The sequence below is a fragment of the Solea solea genome, chromosome 8 (assembly GCF_958295425.1).
Source record: "Solea solea chromosome 8, fSolSol10.1, whole genome shotgun sequence".
Taxonomy (NCBI): domain Eukaryota; kingdom Metazoa; phylum Chordata; class Actinopteri; order Pleuronectiformes; family Soleidae; genus Solea; species Solea solea.
This window is the reverse complement of record NC_081141.1, coordinates 13,089,835-13,112,640: the sequence shown is the minus strand read 5'-3', so window position 1 is coordinate 13,112,640 and position 22,806 is coordinate 13,089,835. Positions and strand designations below refer to the sequence as shown.

The window sequence follows — 22,806 nt, the reverse complement described above, 5'->3', positions numbered from 1 at the left end:
TCGACAACATGGCACTTTAATCACATAATAGATGATTATAATCAAATGATTGCTCTGGCAAATGAGCGGTGTTCATATTGGAAATGCAATCAGGATCATGAGCTCTAAAAATAAGACGCACGAAACCTGTCGCTCACCACCATTCTTTTGACCTTTCTCCCCCCGCAGGTTTGATTTTCTCCTGTGGTGTCTGTGTGGAGTGTGCCACACACCCACTCCACAACAACGACGGCTTTTGCTTGCATCTTCCAGTGTTTCTTCTGTCAGCAAGTCCAGCAGAGCTGCAACTCTTCCAGTGCCAGCCCTGACACCAGCGAAGAGCCCTGCCCAACTGACATGGTGAAGATGACCAAGTCCAAGACTTTCCAGGCTTACCTGCCATCCTGCCACCGCACCTACAGCTGCATCCACTGCCGGGCACACCTGGCCAATCACGACGAGCTCATCTCAAAGGTACAGCAGCTCCACATGCACTCAAAACTCACCCTGTCATTTCACTGAAGACATCCGTCAGCATTTGACATGACACTCACCTTCTGTGTGTTAACAGTATGTTCAGGGAAAAAGGCTGAAATTCTCCCATTAGCCAGTTTAACTGAACTAAATCATTCATTTGCTTTCAGTGTAGGCCCGAGTTAGTGGGTAGTTTGTGTAGCAGTGAAGTAAATGTGGGTCACTGTGTCATAGTGAGCTGTTTTTAGTCATGATGTCTGTTTGAAAACATGTAGCAGTGGACCATGCGTTAAAGTCACAGATTTTTTATGCCACACACACACACACACACACACACACACACCTCTTCTCATGCTCTCGTTTCACCTCGGCTTCCTCTGATGTTAAATGTGGTTGTGGTTGTTGCAACTGTCAGCTGGAACAGCCAATCACATCGAATTTGTGGTTGAGCAACTAACCTGCCGACGTGAAGTAAGGGAAGTGGGTCTGGAGAGAGTAGAGAGTTGAATATTTGCTCTTCAATAGATTAAAAACATGATGAAACATTAGTTACACTATTAAATATTAACTGCTGTACTTTACTTTGTTTCCAGCATGTATGGATTACATTTTTTTATGAATTTGCCCAAAATAACAAACAGAATAACATAGAGATGGGAATCGGTATCAGTCAGATAAAAATGTCCAAAAATCATATAAGTCATGTTTGGGCTGTTTATTACAACAATATTTATTACATAGTTGGAGAATTATGTCTTTGAAATGACTCAGCATAAATGTGTTGTTAACAGCTTCATAGTTCATAAATGTTTTAATGTGTCGGACTAATATCGGTAGATACTCGGGTTTGTGATATCGGTATTGGACACAAAAAAAGTGGTGTCGTCCAATCCTGAATATAATATCCTGAAAACAAATTGCAGCGTTTACAATTTTCAAATTGCGATTTTCATTTCTAAACGATAAGTTACCTTAGCCCTAGTCATATACAAGGCATCATGAGACTGTAAACAGGGTAACCATGGTAACAGTTGCATGTTACAAACCCTGCACTGCATACAATAATTCCATCAGGCTCAGACAACAACAAAAACAAAAATACAAATATCTGTCAGGTTTGGGTCTAAACAGAAAAATGTGACCTGATCTCTACTGCCATAGTGGCTGATAATTTAGCACACCTTATCTATACTAGTTATTTGTTTTGACGACATTGTATAGATGTAGGATTGTTCATGAAATGTTAATGGGAAAACATTCATCAAGTCAGCTTCACAGGAGGGGACGTTCGTCTGCGGCGTGACAAACGAGCAGCGTTTATGCTTCAGTTTGTCAGGTTAGAACAAAGTCGAGATATTTTATGGGAATTTATGCACTTTTTCATTATTCAAGTCAGACACAGATTAATATGCAGACTCGCCTGGTTATCAAAATGGCTATCCTTGTCTCATCTTTTGACTCGCGCCGTGAGTCATGGTGATAAAATGTAATGGTGTCCTTGTTATATTTATAAACCAATAAATCGGCGCAGCTAAAGTGTGAATTCTCACTCTGCTGGGACTCCACGGTGATTGAGTGTTGTCCTCTGTTATTAGTTGTGGCAAATGGCACTCGAGTTTGACTGCAGCGAGTGCCGTTTTGTTTCACGCTCACCTGCATCTATTGCATCTGTAAAGTTCATGTCTAGACTGTTGCAGGAGCAGAAATACAGTGAGGCCTGTAAAAGAATCTGTGTTCCATTTCTGCCAGATACAATCTCAGAGGGTGGGATGACGTCTATTGCTGATCATTTTCACTGAATTGTCTCTGCACTGCACAAAAGAGCCGGTCCCTCTTACAAAAATGTCCCTGCCTTTGTTTTGTCTCCCTGAGCATCTCTGGTAACCTCACGCTAACTTTCAAAATATGAGATTGAAAATCATTTCAATCTGGTTTAAGGTTTGCCTCACTGCCCACATGTTTTCTGTGACTACACAAAAATGTTTTTGTTTTATTTGGTGATCTTTTTAGAGTGAGTAATGAATGTTTCAGGGTGGATATTTACCAAGGATAAATGCCTATTGCAGAATCCCAGAACTCAGTGTGTCCTTGTCCAATTCCTCAACAAAAGTTAGAGAATTTCAAAACCCAAACAGATTGACTTTATAACAAGTTCATTTAGAAAAACTGAAATGTAAAAAGTAAGTATTTTATTCTGTAATGACATAGAGTTCATACCTTTTTAAGTACATTTTCTTGATTAATTGATTTTTTAACCCAACAAATCCCCAAATATTCAATTTAAACATACGATTAAATAAAGAAAGCAGAAAATCCTTATGTTTAAAAATAACAAGTTTAAATATTTATTACTTTTGATGGATCTCATTCAGCTCTAATCCTATTTTATGTCTCTCTCAATCTGTGTTAAAACAGTTTGTAGCATACAGAGCTATTTCTAGCACACAGTTGAAACATTCCCTGCTTATTGACTCAGCGATAATGAGTGATTTATTTTGTTGCCACCAGATCAGATGTGTTTGCACTTTTCCCCCCTGGACTTAACTTTTAGCAAAATTATAATCATCATCATCATCTGCACCAATCGTTCAGCCCCAAAAAACACAACATAAATATTATTAACTTCCTGTTCCTCTGGTTTCATAAAAATGAGATCAGATACGTCAGTCAGTTGATGCAGTGTTTGTTTTACAGTGTTGTCAGAAACATTCATCTGTTAGACTGTGACCCGACGTGACTCCAGAGGACAGTGTATTATAAGTCTCATGGCAGCTTCTTCCCAAAGTAATAATTCAGGGAAAATGTTTTGAAAGATGAACAGATTAAGAGAAGACTTTTCAAAGACACCATGTCAGATCTTTGAGAAACTATCAGGGGCAAAAACTAGCAGTTTGGAAAAATGCAACCCATACTTTAAACTCCTCTTTCTTCACTCTGCTCTTCCACTAAAACACATGAACATGCACTGCCTGAAAACGACTAGGAGCTGTGTGGAGGAGAGAGCGACTGTTCATTAATACTGAATTCATCATGTCTAGATCACCTGAAAGAAAACACTTAATACCTTAAAGCCCATGGTATACTTCTGTGCATGTGCCGCGCACGCCACAGTGCGCGTCGGGTTTGGCGTCGCATTTCGTGGACCCTGGTACACTCGTGCGTCAGGGCCCTGTAGTATCCCACTTCACCGTCGGGTGGCGGTACAAGTCTGGATGCAGGGAATAGAACGCATTCCTACCATAGAAGAAGAGAACGATGCTACATCTCCCTCGGACACGTCTGGATAGAGCGGCTCATAGCTGAAAGGCCCTGTCGGGCAGGGCAGTCGGGGTGTCCACCGGTTCAAAGGTCACCAGGTCGAGGCTTGGATGACTGTCCTTGGCGACTACGTCCCTCTATTGTCGAAATGTTTTTTCTGCTTGGTGAGCGGGGCTTATTCTCCACCCAACGCGTTCTTTGTGCATGGTTCCAAAATGTGGGCTGCACACGCGGAAGTATACCAGGGCCTTAATGACGTGTTTCCTGCGAGTGGAACAGTCTGGTTCGGTACCATACATATTTTTTTGCATTGCCATTAGGAATAGTACCAAAATAATCTGTTCCATTTTTGGGTACCCTTCCATGGGAGTACCAGAGTAATGGTACGGTACGGACGGAGCTAGACTCACAACAGCTTGCTGATCGGATGACAGAAAAGCGTCACTTCCTTGCAACGCCTGTAGTCTGTTCTCATACAAAGGTTAACATCTTGTTGAGATAAACAGCCACAAACCAAGCAGGATAAAAAACAAAAGCTGCTGGATGTCCTCCTTTGTTGTCTTTGTTGTCTGTTGTCTGTCAAGCGCAAGCTTGACCCAGGGCTTTACCCTTCCAAACCATACCGTACTGTATCAAACTGAACAGTATCATGATGGAAAGACCTGGTCAGGTTGGTTATCTACAGGTACATTGATATGATTGCCTGTGTTTCTAACAGTATTGCAGTCTTTTCAAATGTAAACACTTAAGGCTTGAAAAACCCTAAATCATTGGTTGATAAGGTTGTGGCTGCCAGCATTTCACATCCCATCCTCAGTTATTGTCAATTCTAGCAGGGACGAAAACCAACAGAAAAACTAATTTTACAGTCACATTATATAGTTGGATGCTTAAGATTGTGTTTAAGATGAAATTGTCATGCCAGGTCTGGACATTTATCTGTCGACATAAACCTGAGTGAAGTGCAAACAGCTTACAGTGAGTTGGACTTCGCTCTCTCAAACCTTCTTCTTCTATGAAGAAATAACAGATTAAGTTTAATATTGAAGTTCACACTTAAAAAGCATGACAAGCTACCGAAGAGCTACTGTAATACCAACTGTAAAATCAACATCTGTGATCAGAAAGTTTTAAAATGTGCTGCGACTGTAGCTGTGACCTTTTGAGGTGTTATAATAAGATAACTCCCTGTGTGTTGCACTCTCACAGCACACACTATCTTGATTATTCAAATGGAAACGATGAAAGATTATTATTTCTCACACTTTCACGTTCAAACTCTTTCTTTTTTTTGTAATTGTAGCTAGAAGGCTCGCTGCGTTAGTGCAGACCTCGGTAAACAACAGCCACCACACTGTTGTTGTTCCTTTCAACAAGATCAGAGGCCTCAAGATGGCAATTTTGGATTTGTGAAGTCTGCACAAGGATTTCACGGGGCTTTGTTTGTTGAAGTCCGTCGTAAATCACGCTGGCACACCTTCAGCCAAAGAAAGCAGTGCTCCTCATTCGTCTGCACCTCACTTAATCTGCAGCGAGCCGTGTCAGAGATGTGGATTCATGGTCACTGCGAAACAACGGCGACGAGGCGGAGTTAATAGTTTGATGATAAAGTTTTTCCTGTGTGAGCAAAGTTTCTTATCTATCTCACCAAAACGAATCATATATGGGTTTTATAGAGAGAGAAAAAGAGATTGCTTTGTTGTTTCTGTTCATGTAGGGCTGGACAATATGGCCTAAAAACACTGTCACTATAAAAAGACTTTCAACAACTACAATTATTACCATAAATATCAGATTGATTTTTGCTCCACGAACTTAACGAAACCAGTTAGTTGTGGCTTTAAAGTTCTTAACAGACAGAAAAAATTTTTAATTGTAAAGTAAAACTAGGGCACAATGATTTGGGTAAAATATTTAATTATGTATGTGTTAATATAACTTTGAAAGGCGAGCTCCATGTTGTGCATGTTCTGCATGGATGATGAGGTAAAGATATGAATAGTTTCTTACTTATATGCATAAAAATGAAAAGAGAAACAAAAGGATGAATTTGCAGCCTTTGTGATTTGTTAATTGCTTTTTTTTTTTTTTCAAATTTTGATTTGAAAATGATAAATTTTTAACCCAAGGTAAAAGATTCAGTTCATATTCATATTGAACCTTTTTTATATTGCTATTGAGAATTTTATTAAGATATCTATTATTTTTTATTATTGCCCAGCCCTACATTCATGTTTCCAGCACTCTTCTTCTTCCCCCCCATGTTTTTAGCACGTGTCACATGTTCACACACGAGCATGACTGTTCATTCTTGTGTATAAACAGAATTACTCATAAATCATTTATAGGTGGTGATATTAGCGATTTTAAAAATCCTAATTTTAATTCCCTCATTTGTGACGGTAGCACCAACCTTCATCACACTCTTCCAGATTCTTAACTGACTGGAAGAGAAGCCAAATCAGAGCAGAACAGCTGTGGTTCCGACCTGTTTTTTTTTTTCATCTAAGGCCAGAGCTCTATCTCTGCAGGTCAGCACAACCACTTTCACTTCATTGTGCCTCCACGTGGCCTTGATTGACCACAGGAGTATGTAGTGCAGGAGGAGCGTTGGCTGTGACGCAGCACGGTGGAGTCAGCTGAACATCCACAGTTTAGTCCGAGCCAAGAAGCCGAACAGAGGTCAGTTGTTGAAGTGTGTCAGCTTGTAAATGAGGTTTTTCTGCAAAGGATTTAGAGGCAGCTGGGGGCTCAGGGCTGAACTTTGGGGAAAACAACACTGCACAGTGCTGCTGAGTGACCGTAGGTTCTTCCTGAAGCAACATAGGAAGTGGAAAACATTAAATAACCACCTCAAAAAGAAAAAGAAGCTTGTGATTTTCACCACTCCTACTTTTCGCTTTATTTACAACAACACTAAACATTTTTCTGAGAACTTAATCATCTCAACTGCTAGCGAGTGTTATTGACAGCTGGTATCTTCCTATAGATGTGAATGAATGGCGCCAGTGCCGGTGTCAAGCTGTGAGAGTTCACTGTGCATGTTTGAATCCACGGAGATCGAGCAACATCCTTTATCCGTCTATAACCTTTTCATGAGTGGACCTTCTTCCAAACCTGCAGTAAAAATGACATCTTGAACCTTCTGATAAACGTTTCCTCATCCTAGAACGCTTACTCATCACGCCCCAAGTCATTTTTGTTAATATACAAGATATTAAAGTGAATTAGCTTTGGATTCTAAACATGATAGACAGTGATCACTACACAAGTGGAATCTGTTGCCTGTGGATTCCCATCACTCTAGCCGCAATCCACCTCTGCTGGATCTTTGGTGATTCAATAAAACTGTTGGCGTCTAAAGCCTCTTTCACACTGAAACGAGTGGGTTTTTGAAAACCTACGTGAACCTGCTAAAAAGGTGATAAACACCTTTCCCTTTCCCTCTGCGTCACCTGTGTCAGATACAGGACGTGTCTAAAACAACGACGACACATTGGAGCTCAGTGATAATGTCATAGTTGTCTTTGTATGTTTTATTCTGGCCCCTCTAATCAATTTATCAACTGATCTGATTGATTAAATAAATATATTGAGCGCTGTCTCAAGTTGTAATTAATAAGGTTCTTAGCATTGCATCAGAACTGAGGCCAGAAACTCAAAAATGAAGCGGACAAAGAAGCAATAACTGGTCTCACTGGTCAAAGAAACCTGTCAAACAGGTTTCTTTGACCAGTGGCAACATGGTTATACTGCATGTGACAAAGAAGATGAGAGAAACAAATCTTTATGAGCTCCTGAGGTTGGCGTGGGAGAGGCTTAAAAACATTCAAGGGTGTTTGTGTTTGCTTTTATTCGAGTCACGCCACATTGTTTGTAGAGAAGTGATGCCGGGACAGGAATGCTGGAAAACTACTAGAGAACCAGTGCGCAGTAGCCATGTGACGCTGCACAGGGAGTTCCCCCCCGGTGCAGGGAATAAAAGTCTTTGATGTCACAGAGAGTTGACGTCTTTGTTGTTGGACTTGACCTTGCTAAACCCACCTGAGCATTTCTGTCATTTTTACTGGGCTCCATGTTGTCACTTTCTTGGGTTACTGTAGTGAGACTGAAAAGGCAAAACTTGTACATGTACGCTTTGGGTGTTCTTTTAAAAAGTTTTTAAGTGGTTACGTTACTAGTTCCACCTTCTCAAAGCTAAACATTTGCTGCTTGTAATCTACATTCATTAGTAGAACTGTAGAGGTCATGGAAGCTGTTGGCCAGTAAATTGTGTGTTTTTTTTGTTGTTTTTTTTGGATAAGGGTTATTGTTGGAGCAAGTTAGCTCGTGCTGCTCTTAAAGGGCTGCAGCACCTGTTAGGTCACTGGTGGAGTCATTGTTTCTGTCTGAACTGGTCTGAATATAGCGGCATGTTGTCCTCTCTGCTCTGCTCTGCTCTTCTTCCATCCACAGTGTTTGAGTTTTTTGCGTGTTCTACGACAGCACTCGATATAACTACAGGATTTTTGATATGTTTGCTGGATAAACATTTTTAAATGGCTCATAAATATTTAAGGAACGGCACTGAATTTGAGTTTGATGGATTTTGACCGTACTGTACACTGGTCTATTAATAAGCTCTTTATTCTCTGCCAAGCCTCATTGGCATTTGTGCGTCCATGGCAGCATCATCAGTCTCAGCGTCAACCTTTCTAAACCTATTAGGTTACTCAGGAGAAGATGACACCGTAGTCTGGTGTTTTTCATGACATGCAGTCAAAGGCCACTCTCAGCATCCATGTCTCCTTTGCCATATGAATTTTTACTGCGACGCTCCTCCAGAGTTTTTCCTCTTCTGAGCACAGAGTAGGAAGTAGAGGTTTCTGAGGGACTCCTCAATTCTGGCAAATGACTTCCCACAGTTGCAGACTGGAGTGCTGGAAATCTCCTGAGCCAGGTTAAAAAAAACAAAAAAAAACAGTTTCCCTCCCCGAGTGTCTGCGTAGAGTCTTCGAGGCATGCCAGCCGGCGAGAGAGGATGCAGATGGAGCCTGAAAGAGAGAGGATTAACCTGAGCACATGAGCCAGAAGGAAGTGAGACAGGCACAGTTCCCTCCCTCCCCCCTCCCTCCCCCCTCCCTCCCTCCATCTCGCTCACCTCCTGACCTCAACCACTAACCTAAACATGGAAAGCATCTGAAACAAAATCACGCCCAGAGAAGATGGTAACGCTTACTTTTGCAGTAAACTTTCCTGACAGAAGGTCAGTGTTGGATGATGTTCAGGCCGTGCAGACCTCTTAACTTTTCTGCCAGCAGTGATGCACGCTTAACTGCAGCTTACGATTTAATTTACAAGTCAATTAATGGTTTTGTGTCAAATCCATAGATTTAAAGCTGTTAGCTTGGCGTGGGTCACCCAGAAGTAAAAATATATTGAATAGCCACCAGGGGGCGACTCCACTGGTTGCAAATAGAACTCTGAATGGAGGTTTATCAGCAAACTTTTCATTTGATGTGTCATTTTCCTCGACCTGGTCGGAACGAGGGCCTCTCTGCGTGGAGTTTACATGTTCTCCACCTGTGTGGGTGGATTCAAAAATATGGGGATTAGGTCAATTGAACACTGACTGTAGGTCGGTTGTTTATCTCTATATGTGGCCCTGTGATGCACTGGCGATCTGTCCAGGTGCCCCGCCTATTGCCTTATGTCAGCTGAGATTGGCACAGCTCCCCCCCGTGAATCCTCATGAGGAGGATTAAACCAGTGGATGGAGAAAATGGATGAATGGATGGATGTGTCATTTTCCTGAGTAATAAAACACAATGTCAGTGTTTTAAATTATCTTCCCATTTAGAGGAAAATTGACAATATTGCACATATGAGTGGACACCGTGTGGTTGCAGGTGACATCTGTGAATTTCCAGTTGCAGAACCTCAACATGGCACTGACGGAATTGTGAATTCTCACATGTGACATCACAACCAGTTGCCACTTGGTCATAACACAGTGACAAATACCCTTCATAGTTTACCAGTCCTCATCATGACATCTGTCAGAGTCCCTTTTTTCCCCACCTACAGTCTGAAACCCCAACATATTTTATTTTCCATGGTGTAAAACACAGAAAAGGCTTATTTTACTATGTTACAGTGATCGTTTCGCCTAGTTACAGTTCCTGTCATTGTACAATCACTGTTTGTAAACACTGTAGCTCTTATATAGATGACTATAGATCACTAACTTCACTCTAGTCGATACCTTCACCCAAAACATGCTGCGAACAAGAAACGCAGCCACAAAATCAATCAGTTGTTATTGTCACTCTGACCACGCTGCATCTTTTTAGCATCGCTGTCACTTTCTATTTTTGTCAGCCATGGGTTACACCTTTACAGCATCGTCCTGAAATCCGATTGCAGTGCGAAGAAGTTGTCAGCTGAGCGTGAAGGCTTGTATAGGTGCAAGCGCGGTCAGGGAGCGTGAAGATGAAGACTGTGTTTAATTCAGCACTGCGGTTCTGTGTGGCGCCGCCGTGCTGATGGAAGCCAATCTAATGGATTGATCACACTTTGCATTTGTCGCCATTAATGGAAGCCCACACTTTTCAAGGTCAACACAGTTTCATGGAACTGTTTAGCAGCAATGCAGTGCAGTATTTTCAGTGCAGTGGTGTTACCCTGGCAAGTTATTACATGTATGAGGTCCTCCTTCAATCCTCAAAGGATAAACGATAGATAAATGGATGGAGGAATATTGTGTCAGAGCTGTAAGAAAAATCAGTTTTCTCCTGTTTGTGATCACAACTATGAGCATAGTAGCTACTGGCATGGCACCATAAGAGGTAATACTTATTACAGTATAGGGAATATGTGAACGCTGTCCCGCTGTTTCTCTTAAATTCATGGCACACGACTAAGGCTGGTGAGATAACCACCTTTTTTGTGTCAGATTCCGAAACCAGTATCACAGCGTAGTATCTACCAATACTGATATCAGTCCAATACAGCCTTTTAACCAAAGTACACTTACGGTTTTGCTTTTCCCCCCCCCTTATTTTTGTTTAATCTTAAAATACATCTCTCACCCACAGTCTGGTCACATGACGTTGGTGGCACACGTCTGTTTACAGTCAAATGAACCATTTATGTGACGTTCAGTGATTTGTTTTTTTAGATCCTTTGGCATTTTACATTCATCTTTTACTAATAACCGATGGAGTGATTTTGACACATGTTATCGTCTTGATGTTCAACACATGAGTCTTATGATCAACTGCAGCACAAGCCGTATAGAGAATACAACACAAGTGGTTGACAGGGGTTTTATAAGTCTTAAAATTGTATTTAAAGAGTTTCTGTGTTGATGAGGATTTGAACCGTCACCTTTAAAACAGTCAGCGTCTGTTAAGACAGATGGGACAAGTCCATCGCAGCAGGTCTCTTAATAGCTTCTAGTTAAAATGAATTTAATCCTGCTAATTTACATTTATTATGTTGCACATTTTAAGGATATTTTTAGAGAACTCGCTGCTGTCATTTTACCTCTCAAGGTGGATTTGTACTCTGTGGGTTCAGCTGAAGGAGCAGATTTCTCTGTGTGAGGTATTGTTCTCCTCGGTCCCGTGTCATCAAGAGGATTCTGGGATTTTGAGATTTGCTTCGTAGAATTCATTGCCTGGGAACAAGCAGGTTTTAAAACAAGTGGCGTTGCTGCAGCTTTAGAAAACCATCTTGTTAACTATGTTACTCATGTTTTATGAAGCAGCAGCAAAAAGAAAAACAGTTCTCACTGCATTCTTACATTTTTAGAAACAAACCCTGCTGGGTGCTGTTTGGTCGTCTGATATGAGGGAGGTTGTAAGTTGTGTTGTGTTTGCATTTAAAAAAAAAAGAAAAAAAGATTAAACTCAAATTATGGACACTTTGCTGTTAAATGTTCTGAGTCAGCATCCCCCTGTCCCCCGTGTGTTTAAAGCCAAGTTATCTACAGTCAATCTCACAGCAGCTTGGCTACAAAGACAAACACTGCCCAAGTAAAAATAGACTGTGGAAAACGGATAAGGGCAGCAGGAGATGTAGACGTCCCCTTTTTGCCAGTGGTTAAGTTGATGGCTGAGCCACAGTGAAGTACAGATATGACACCACCACCTCACCCCCACCACCACCACCTCACCCCCACTCTCTCTGGACTAAACACCGTGGAGAGCACTTGTTGTCGAGTCCACAGGGATTGACCCAGTTCCCTCTCGCAGCTAAAGGTCACATGTCTTGTGGCGCTTGACTGTATGTATGTGTGCACATTTCAAACTGGAAACACAAACAGTGAAGTTGACGGTGCTACAGTAAGACAACAACACCTGCGGCGACAAGGGGGTGGGGAGCAGAGACAGGAATAATAATCTTTGTAGTTTCAAGCCAAAGACGTCTGCTGTTGAGACAAACACTAACAACACTTGGGCAGCTGAAAGTTGTCCCTGGAGCCTCTGTAGTGGTGGTGGCTGTGGTCAGCAGAGGAGGCAGCTGGTGCTCCTATTAGGGTAGTATTAGATCGGTGCCCTCAACCGCAGCCACAAACTTATCTGCTGCACTCATTTGCAATGGAAAACACAAAGCCGATTGAGGCCGGTCAGCCGGCCAAGGATGACAGGGCGAGAGAAGGAGAGAAGCCTGGCAGACTCTGTCGTCGCCCACTGTGGCAGCTTTACTGCTCTCTGTTTACATTAATGTACAGTCACGTCATGTGGCCACTCGGAGGCACGAGGATATTTATGAGGCCAGGCTTTAGTTTACAGTCTATATTCAGCACAACTATAGAGGTAATCATACTTCTCATATCACTTTAAAACACTTTGGTCAGCTTGTTGTTGCTTTTATATACGGTTACATGAGATTTATCGTACATCTTGTCTTTTTTTTTAACCCTGTTATTCACCCATATAGTGTGCACGAAGCAATTAAGTCCAATTAAAAGTCTACATATTTTTAAAATGTCCAAGTGTATGACAGTTTCTGAATGTGCTTTAAAGATTATTGTTAATATTTTTGCATAAAGGTTAGTAATTGAACCTCGAGTTTGTGGTGTTTTTTTCTGATCAACAAGGAAATTAGAGAACCCGACGTCCGTCGTCCCTAAACAGTTTCCTCTGTCATTAAATATGACACGGCGATAAAAGACTTTCTCCTCCCCGAGCCTAGTTTTATTTCTCACCTCCAGCCAACTTGAGTGTGGGAATCGTGACAAGGTGGAAACACAAGTGTACACAGCACTTATTGGGAGAAAAAGCACGGCGCCCCTGGCTCACATTCCTGTACTGTGCAGTGTTTTTTCACGGTCAATATGTCACATTATTAATTGTATTTCTCTTTCTCTCTTTCTCATTTCAGTCATTTCAAGGAAGTCAAGGAAGAGCCTATCTGTTTAATTCAGTGTAAGTATGAGCCTCGCACCTGCAGTTATAACTGTGTTTGCTTTCAGAGTGGTTTGGGTTGTTGTTTTTTTCCTTTTCTGGTTCTGTCGGAGTAATTTACAGTGTGATCTGGGGTTTGTAAATAAAAGAGACACTGACTCACATGTAGCTAATTTGTTGGACAGGGTGATAAATGGTGTCGGTGTCGTTCTCGCAGGTCGTCCTAATGCTGCTGCTCTGTTTCTATTTAGTGTTGTTCTTTACTCTTGTGCACTTGTGTTTTCTCTCCAACACCCTGCAGCTGTTAACCATTGCTGCCAGAAAAAGGATGTTGACGCAAGTATGACTGAAATACATGCACTTACCTGAAATGTAAGAATGATATGCCTGTGTGCAGCAGAGCCACGTGAGCCCAGCGACATTTACACATCTAAAGGTTTTAGCACCAGCCTCTTGGATCGGATTTATTTGATTATGAGAATATTTTCTTTTTTGTCACTTAATCAGGTAATTGGGAAAATAGGGAATAAATAATGCCTTGTTTGTCTAAGCACAAGGCACGTTTGCGTCAACCTCTGCTCGTTTGGTGCCGTACAAGGACATTGTCTGGATTAACGGGACGTCAGCGAGATAACATAGTGGTTACGTTAGAATAGACACTGTTTTCTTTTCTTTTCTTTTGTAAATGTAAACTCTTAATCATGTGATCGTTTTCAGATCTATGTTCCTTGGTGCACACGTACAAATTCAGGGGTGCGGCAACGTTTGGAGCCCTTGTGCTTTTTTTTTAGCACGCTCAGGATGAGCTGTGGGGAATGTAAACATAAAACTAATTGTTTCAGCTTCCCCAAAATGTGAAGCACACAAAAGTCAGGGAATGTTCCAAATGCTGGAAGTTTTTATTTAATTTTTTTATTAACATTTAACATACAAACTGGCTTGTGGAATGACATTAAAACGTTTCATTTACTTCATAGAATTAACAAATACAGTTTGAGGCAAACGTTTGATATAAGAAGTAGTACAAAGCCAAAGTGGGTGGCTCTTATTTTGAAAGCCAGGTTGAAAGGAAGTGGTGCTGAGTGACGATTGTGTATTAAGAAAAAGTCCGGACAGCTGGTGACTTGTTTATAGTGGAACAGTATCGGTGAAATTTGTTTTGGGATTTGTAAAAGTGTTTTGTATTCTTTAAATTATGCACATTTGTCTCAAGCTTTGTAAAAGTGTTTCAGGTTATGTAATAATGGTTTGCACTTCCAGGCCACCATACATTCAAATTACAAATGGAAATTTGCCATCGAGAATTTGTGAGAAAGAAAACTTCCCAGACACAAAGATTTTGGGAATCTGTTGGAGTCAAATCCAATAAAACCCTGTAAACACTGATTTGAGTTTTATTTGCAAAGAGTGAAATTGTGTTGTTGTTTTTTAGGCGTTTGTATCACATGTAACCATTGGTTTTGGATAATTGATTCCACAAAAGTAGTGAAAATCAGGACTTCATTAGACTTTGGATTCTTTTGAGGCAGGTTATGTTTAATCAACATGTCAACAAAGAAGCTTAAACCTAATGACCAAATAATTGCTTTCTGGCAAATCAGTCTGATGGAGTTGTTTTGCACTTTGTGGCGAGTTTCAGTTCACGCTGCAGAAACTGCAGACTCGGATTCATCACTTTAAATCTTTGAACTGTTAGTGATTTACTTCTTGGCTGCTTGGTTTTTCGGGAGTCTCTCGGCCTTAATGAACCACACAGAAGTTTCTCCACCTCTAGAGGTTTGAGACATTTTTCTGGTGTCACCGAGCAACTGCTCCGTGCCACCCGAGTCTACGTTACTTTGTTCTCACCTGCCATAATAAATTGAGAGGCACAGGCTCTACAGTCATAATAAAGCACCCCGGAAGCCAGTGAAGTGTTTTACAGTGTTCTGAGGGGAAAAGTACATTTAGCCTTAAAACTGTGACATTTGGAGGAGAATTAAAGTGTTGCAGGCGTCTGTTACATGTAGCCTGGGTGGATATGATTGGAGTGAGTTTATTTGTCTTTTAAACTTTAACTAAAATCCCATTTAAAAGTGAATCAACAGCAGCAGCAGCAGCAGCAGCAGCAGTTTACTGTGAGGGAGTGGTGTCATTTTAGTAGGAGAGAAAAAACAATAGATGTCTCTGACCACAAGTATTTATTAGAATGTTGTATTTCTATTCTGGGAGGCTATTTTCCTCCATTCACTTTTATAAGAAGATTGTGGTTATTTTGGGCGGAATTTAACATGAGATCAGCAAATGTCACATTTGGGAATTTATTATAAAATGTCAGTGCAAAAAAAGATTGAATGTTAAATCCCCAGTTGTGTTGTAATGTCATTGACGGGGACTGCTTTTGACTGATTTTGATTTTTTTCTGCTTCTGTTTTTAAGTTGAAACAAAAAGAGCTTTAGGATCCCTGCTCTTCTTTGACCAGTGCAACCTTTTCTGTCTACCTCACAGGGTGAACGTCGGCTGCGGGCCAGCAGAGGAGCGGGTACTCCTCACAGGTTTACATGCTGTGGCTGATATCTACTGTGAAAACTGTAAAACCACCCTGGGCTGGAAATACGTAAGTAAATTTGCTTTCGCCATTCACTGTAAATGTTTTGCACCTGCCGTTGTGTTACTGAGTCACAGGCCAAAAGAACAGGATTGCTTTAATTTAAGTGTTGCTTGTTAAAGCCACAGTGACAGTTTTGTATTAAGGCTCAGAGGTTGAGCACTTTTTGGTCTCCGAGCGCACAATATAATTACAGAGCTGAAAGGTTGACTGCAGACAGCCAGACTGCTTCCTGTGAGAGTCTATAGTGATTAAACGTCAGACCATTTTGAAGAGGCCTGTCCTGGTAATTGTCTGAAATGACTATAGAAGGGTGTAAAACAACTCAACAAAGTATAAGACAGGGACTCACTTAAAGCTTCTCTTTCAGGGACAAAAACAATTAGAGATTCTCAGAACAGCCCCTCGAGCAAAGCAGAACTGGTTTACGAAGGCAAAGCAAGCAGAGAAAGTGATCCACGTCGCAGAAGCTCCTCGACTTCCTGGTTCTCAGCAGGACTGAGCCAGAAATCGTGTAGTGTCTAAAATCCTGCTTTTCACTTATAGTAGGACGCATATTATAAAGATGCTCAAAGTAAAAAAAATCTTAAATATAAGAGATTTTATTATGAACTTAAATGTCATGTCATCATAAAAGACTGGGGAAACTCGGCATGATAAAACTAAGCAAACATGACAACAATTAATGAATGAATAAATAATTCATCTCAAGCCATTTTCATAACCAGTTTTATTCAAATGGGTGTAGGTTCTTGTTTCTGTGCTTCTGCGTGACAGTAAATTGAATATCTTTGGTTTCATGCATGTTTCACCATTTTCTTTGGATGAAACTAACTAATAAATAGAGAAAATAGGTATAGAAAAGGCATTCTGGGATTTTTTTTGTTCAGTCTGCATCTCATCCTGCAGAGTTTGTTTTACCTGAAATGCAAAAAAAAAAATGACATGTTGTGTTCATGTATGGTCATGAAAATAAATGCTCTTGTATTGAACAGGATGTATCCAACAAAGACAGAAGGTTTCCTTCTTTTCTTTGTTTCCAAGTAGGCGAGCCAAGCCAACATTACCAGAACTGATCCAAATTTGGAAATCATTTCAAAACATTTCAGGACCTATTTATTGTTTTGTGTTGTCAGTGGTCAGATTCCGGTCAAGACTGGCTCATATTGGTCTTGAACTGAGGTTGTGTCTCCTCTTCTCCTCTTCACAGGAACATGCATTCGAGAGCAGTCAAAAGTACAAAGAGGGAAAGTTTATCATCGAGCTGGCTCACATGATCAAGGACAATGGATGGGAGTGACGTCGCAGCTGCTCGTACTTTTTTTTTTTGACCTTGGAATGCTCTTTACTGAACTGCGTGGAGCGATGACCCACCCCTCCGACCCCTACCCGACCCCAGTGCCCCCTACAAACCTCCACAGACCTCCACCCACTTCATGTGCGCACACACACACACACACACACGCGCCCACCTGCTCATTATGAAAGTGAACAGAACAGACGACTTGAAAACGGCGACTAAGCAGCGGCGCGAAATCATGTCACAGGAGTCCCGTCGTTTACTTTGAAGATGTGTGTTCTCCTCTGCAGCTCCTGAGCTTTTGGGTTTGACCCCCACCCACTTAGTCTCATGTCGTGCTCCTGACCTCAGCCCCCCTTCACACATGAACCACGCGTACAAGTGATTATGGTGATTATGGCGACCACTCAGCGAGAGGAGAGAGACTTCACTGAAAGGACATTTCTTAGTTTTTCCTCTTTTTGCCCATTCATTCAGATGGACTTTTTTTGGGTTATTTGTATTGTTATTATGTTATAGTTATAACGTTTGGGTTTGGTATGGTTTTTTGGTTTGATGGCAGACGGATGTTACTGGTTAGCATTTTATTTCCCTGTCAAGTCTCTCATGTCTTGTTTATGCGTTGTTGTGTTTACTTGCTTTTGGCTTCTCGTATCTCTGCCTTTAGCTGAGCACGTGTTTCTTTGCTAATGTCCAAATGAACGGGTGAGGGGTGGAGGGGATGGGGAGTTTGTTGTAGTCAAAGATATGTAGCAGCGTCTTGCTTTGGTTTTTTTGTTAAGTGACAAAGGATGGGATTGCGGTAGTGTGGAATTTTATACCTGATTCCTTTTTTTTTTATCTTTATTCTTCATTGTGAATTTTAGTTATCCCACCCCCCTAAAAGCACCTGGTATTTTAACCTAAAGGTGTGTGTTTATGTGTAGACATATAATATACATACATATATTATATATGTAGTGTTTGACTAAATTGTGGCTGGTCCCAGTTTGCAGCAGAACCATTACAGAAAGGAAATGGAGCATAGAAATAATTTCTAGACTGACATCAGTGTCCACTCATCATGAAACAAAATGGCAGATTGTATTATTCCATTGTCTAGTACTGAATTAACAAAAGAGACACGCCTCCATATGGGTATACAGAGTACACGCATCCTATGATTACATACACATAAAAACTATGAAAAGGTTCGTAGTTTGTAGATATTGGAACATGGATTCTATAAATATATATATATAGATATATTTGCTGTCCTGCACAGATGTATATATGCATATGTCTGTGTGTATATATACTGTACTGTGTGTGGTCACGCATTACACAATGGCATACTTGAACGGCGCTTCTTCGTTTGCACTTTGCAGAGGCCTTTGGTTCATGTCAGTTTAGAGGCAAAACGGTTGTTTCTCTGTCGTTGTCTTTTTGTTTTTTTGTCGTGGCCTTCTCACGGACGAGAGTCTGTCAGGACTGTTCAGCAGCTTTTTCACACTTTGATTTTAACCTTATTTAAATAACGTAAACAAACGTTCCCTCTCAGTTTTTGCTTGATTTTGAAAAGTATATCTTTCAAAAATCTTCGCTGCTGTCCTACAAATCCCGCCGTTTCTCCCCCCTCTGGTCGGTCTTTTGCACTTTATTGCTGATCCATCGCTCTCGCTCTCTTCGAGACTATGAATTGTCTTGATGTGGACGCCACCTGTGATTTGCCTCTAAGCCGCATGAATCGTGTGCCTCTTCAAAAATATGAACAGCCTCCCCACTTGTTTTCCTGCTGTGCAGCGCATAACTCCATAACTCTTGTTCAAAATGTTCCCTCAAAATAATGTTCTTCACCAAACTCCTCATGAAGTTCTGCCCTGTTTTTTTCTTTTTTTGGAGAGTTGATATACTTACACATATATATTTTCTATGCTAAGATTTAGAGGTGCAAAAACCAGACGGATAGTCAGTATATTCTTTGTTAAGAGTGAAGATGAGAACGAGGTTTGGACTTTGAGGGATGCCCCGGGGCTTGTCACCTGACTTTTTAAATAATGGGTAAAAAAAAAAAAGAAAAAAGGAAAAGATGACAGCAGGTCGTGGAGGGGCAGGATGGGATGGAAACGATTTAAAAATCAGCAGTGATAGATTACTTTGCCGGCAAGGTCAGTCGTATCACATGACCTTTTATCCTGAAAACAATGACAATGCAAAACCCTTAATAGTCAGCAGTGATACCTACTTGAAAATATATAAACAGTTAAGATATTGGCCCGTGTTACCATTTTTGTACATAAAGTAACATATTTAAGGTTTTATATGTATTTCTACTGGGTTAGTTCTTTTACTTCCCCAACTTGAAGCACTTTTGTTCACTGTACCTCTGGCTGTGTGTGTGTGTGAATGTGTGTGCATGCATGTGTATTAGCCCACATGCATGTCACAGTGAGTGTTCCTTTCCCTCTGATGGTTTTATTTCTTTTTTTTCCGACTTGAGTTTGGAAGTTGTTGGTTTTTTTTCCTTTTGCATCTGTTTTGGGTTTTTTTTTTTTGTATTTGTTCTCTCCAGTAACCTGTGAGGTCAAGAAACAGGTCAGTTTGTTTGGAAGAGATTTATCCCCATTGTTTGTTTCTATTTGGTCATTTCTTTAGCTTGCGTGGTGAGGGCCCATTAGCAGGCCTGTGTTTAGGTCTCTGCTGAGCCATGTAGACGTTGAGGGGCGAGCTGGAATCTCCCACCATGTCGCAGGGAGAGCCTTTACAAAACCCTTTCACCACCACAATCTTTGTCTCCTGTATCGAGGAGGGCTTTCAGATAGATGAAACGCTCCCTCTGGCTGCCACATTGGAGGTCCTTAGCATTGGCAGCGCTGGCTGTGAACATCTGATTGTATTTGTTGACAATTTGCTCACATAAACATGACATAAACTGTTACTGTTACTTTTCAAATTCATTTGATCTGATTGTTTTCATAATGTTAGCTTATTACCTGCGTAAATTGCTACATGCCAGCTGTGCACCTGATAAAGTTTGCATTGATAGATATTTAAAGCCGCACCTGTCCTGCTTTTCTCACGACAGATATTCACCTAACTTCTCACCTAACTGCTGTGGTAGACGCCAGTTTTTCTGGGTGTGTTTTAGAGCGCCATGAAATTAATGCTGAGCGTGGACTTCAAGCTTCCAACCTGACGGAACTCTTTTGTGGTGCATTCAAGTGATCGAGTGTTACTGTGTTGCTGTTCGTCATCAGTGCTGGTAAACTGTTGCATTTCATGATACACTTGCAAACCATTGAGATTGAATGTTCATCCATGGCACTGGAAACAGCAGTTGACAAAATAATGTACATTTTAAAGACTTAGGTGCTGGGAGGAATATACATTTGAACATTCATAACAACTAGACAAACAGAAATGTTACTGACTTCAGAAACTGTCGAGAAGCACCTGAATGCACCATCATGAGAGGACGTTGAGGCTTGCTTTTGACTTCAGGTTCTCCACTAAACACACTTTCAAGGGCTGCATCCTTCAAAGTTCATAGCCTCTGAACTGGGATGAAGCTTTAAGGATGTAGATTCATTCTCTTACATAGCCAGACCAAACGGGGTTCCCAGTGCAGAACCCACATGTTAGTTTGGTCCAAATAGGAAGATTTAGCACAAGTTTGTCCAAAATAAGAATCTGCTGGTAATAATCAAGTGATCCTTTATCTGTTACCCTCTTAAATCGGTGATTCATTGTGTAAAATGTGAGAAAACAGCACAAGATTTAATCTAATCACTGATCAAACATGTTGCCAACGGGGTCCAAAAACTAACCTTTGCCTTGGGGCTCCCAAGGTTTTCCCCGGCCAAGCCACCAGACAATTAATGTTGGCTCTCATATTTAAAAGGTTTAGTGGGCCGACTTTTTTCCTCACGCACAGCCAGTTTCTCCAAAGGATCTCCAACATGGCATTTGTGACCCAACTGCAGGGCCTCTCTCTACTCCCCCTTTGATCAGTCAGCCTGGGTTGAACCAACAAAAAGCAGTTGCCAGTGTCATGCCGGTGTGTACCAAATAAGAACCAGGTTCTATCGAATGCATCAGTGTCATGTGTCAAGACGACAGGTAGGAGTTAAACCAAAATCAAAGAAGAGAAATCCTGTCACTTGTGACATTGTCTTTCTGTAGAATGTTTTGATTCTCTGAACTTTAACGGTGTCAAAGCAGCCTGGATGAAAAAGAAAAATGTAGATATTTGCTGCTGAATACTGTTTACCTTTTATAGTTTGTTTGTTTTATTGTGACACTGGCTACCTACTTTTGTTACTGTTACTTTTTACAACTTACGCAAAAGGATCAAAGGCAGGATTGGGTATAAAGGGGAAAAGATTGAACTGTACGTTCTTTTCTTAGGACTGTAAAACTACAGTTAAAGGTCTAAAGCATGTTGTATTTGTAATGGCTATATGTTGTGCCTGTTTTATTATTATTATTATTATTATTATTATTTTATTTCCTAAATATAAAACAAAAATATTCTATGCTTTTTTTTATTTGACTACATTGCTTTGCATTCTGTATTAGTAAAGCCATGTCACATGTCTGTTTTCACTCTAATGTAAACTATCAGATATCACAATAAATTTTCAATGGCATTAAGTTGTGGATTGTGATGTTTTTATTAAGTTTTGATGTACTACACTAACTATCATGTCATTTGCAGAAGAATCTGGCTTTAAAATACACACATAATATTGTACTGCCACCTTCACAATGTGTGTATTTGATTGATAAATGATCAGATATTGAGGAAACCTATTTGACACCAACTTCCAAACTGCAAAAATAACCCAAAGAGGGGAGAGCGCCATCATATACATAAATATATAGATTCACAAGCAGAAATAAACAAAATAGAACTTGAAAAAGGTGATGAAATTAACTTAACGGTGTACGACTGAGTCTCGACTTGTGAATAAATCTTATTATAGGCCTGGCAGGGAATGTGTCAGAGAATGCCCTTCAAATGTAGAACAGTAACTGAACATGAAATGCAGTTGATGTGAGAGTCTTAAACAAAAAAGTGTGTCGAGGGTGCAAGGGAGCCAGCAGACTGTCTGGTAATTAGTTTAAAACAGAGACTGGCAGAGATTTTCCTCTACAAAAGTCGACAGAGCTGGAAGTCGGGAGTCAGTGGTGGTGTCATTCATGCATGTTATTTTGGATGAATGCCAAAAATGTGATATTAATATTCAGTGCCTGTGCTTTTAGATTTCAGATTTAAATAGATAAACTGACACAGAGATGCCAAAGCAATATCTCAGGTATTTATTATACATAAATACATACTTAACCACTTGAAAATGCAACCACATAACAACAAATCTGTTGTGACGACATACTATACTATGACTTTTTTGACCGATTTTGGACGACATACTGTACTATGAGTTTTTTGACCGATTTTGGACGACATACTATACTATGACTTTTTTTTCAAATTATGGACTACATACTAACCAACCTTTTTGGGTGATTTTGGACGACATACTATACTATGAATTTTCTGATCGATTTTGGACGACATACTATACTATGACCTTTTTAGGTCATTTAGGACGACATACTGTACTATGACCTTTTTGACCGATTTTGGACGACACCGGTTAGACTTTTTTGTCTAATTTTGGACGACATACTATACTATGACTTTTTTGGGTGATTTTGGACGACATACTATACTGTGACTTTTTTGACCGATTTTGGACGACATACTAACCTATGACTTTTTTTTTCAAATTATGGACGACATTCTAACCAATGACCTTTTTGTCTCATATTG

General features: G+C 40.6%; 1 protein-coding gene across 4 annotated transcripts in view; it reads left to right on the top strand.

Moving 5' to 3' along the window:
- The window catches only part of ypel1 (yippee-like 1), a 29,352-nt gene extending 7,733 nt beyond the window's left edge, over window positions 1-21,619 (top strand). For all 4 annotated transcript variants that reach the window (XM_058636003.1, XM_058636004.1, XM_058636002.1 and 1 more), the window contains exons 2-5: window positions 169-453; window positions 13,081-13,124; window positions 15,592-15,700; window positions 16,902-21,619. In XM_058636003.1, coding sequence (XP_058491986.1) covers window positions 337-453; window positions 13,081-13,124; window positions 15,592-15,700; window positions 16,902-16,991 — 360 coding nt within the window. In that variant the 5' untranslated portion in view covers window positions 169-336 and the 3' untranslated portion in view covers window positions 16,992-21,619. The remainder of the gene's footprint in view (window positions 1-168; window positions 454-13,080; window positions 13,125-15,591; window positions 15,701-16,901) is intronic.
- Window positions 21,620-22,806: the final 1,187 nt, after the last annotated feature.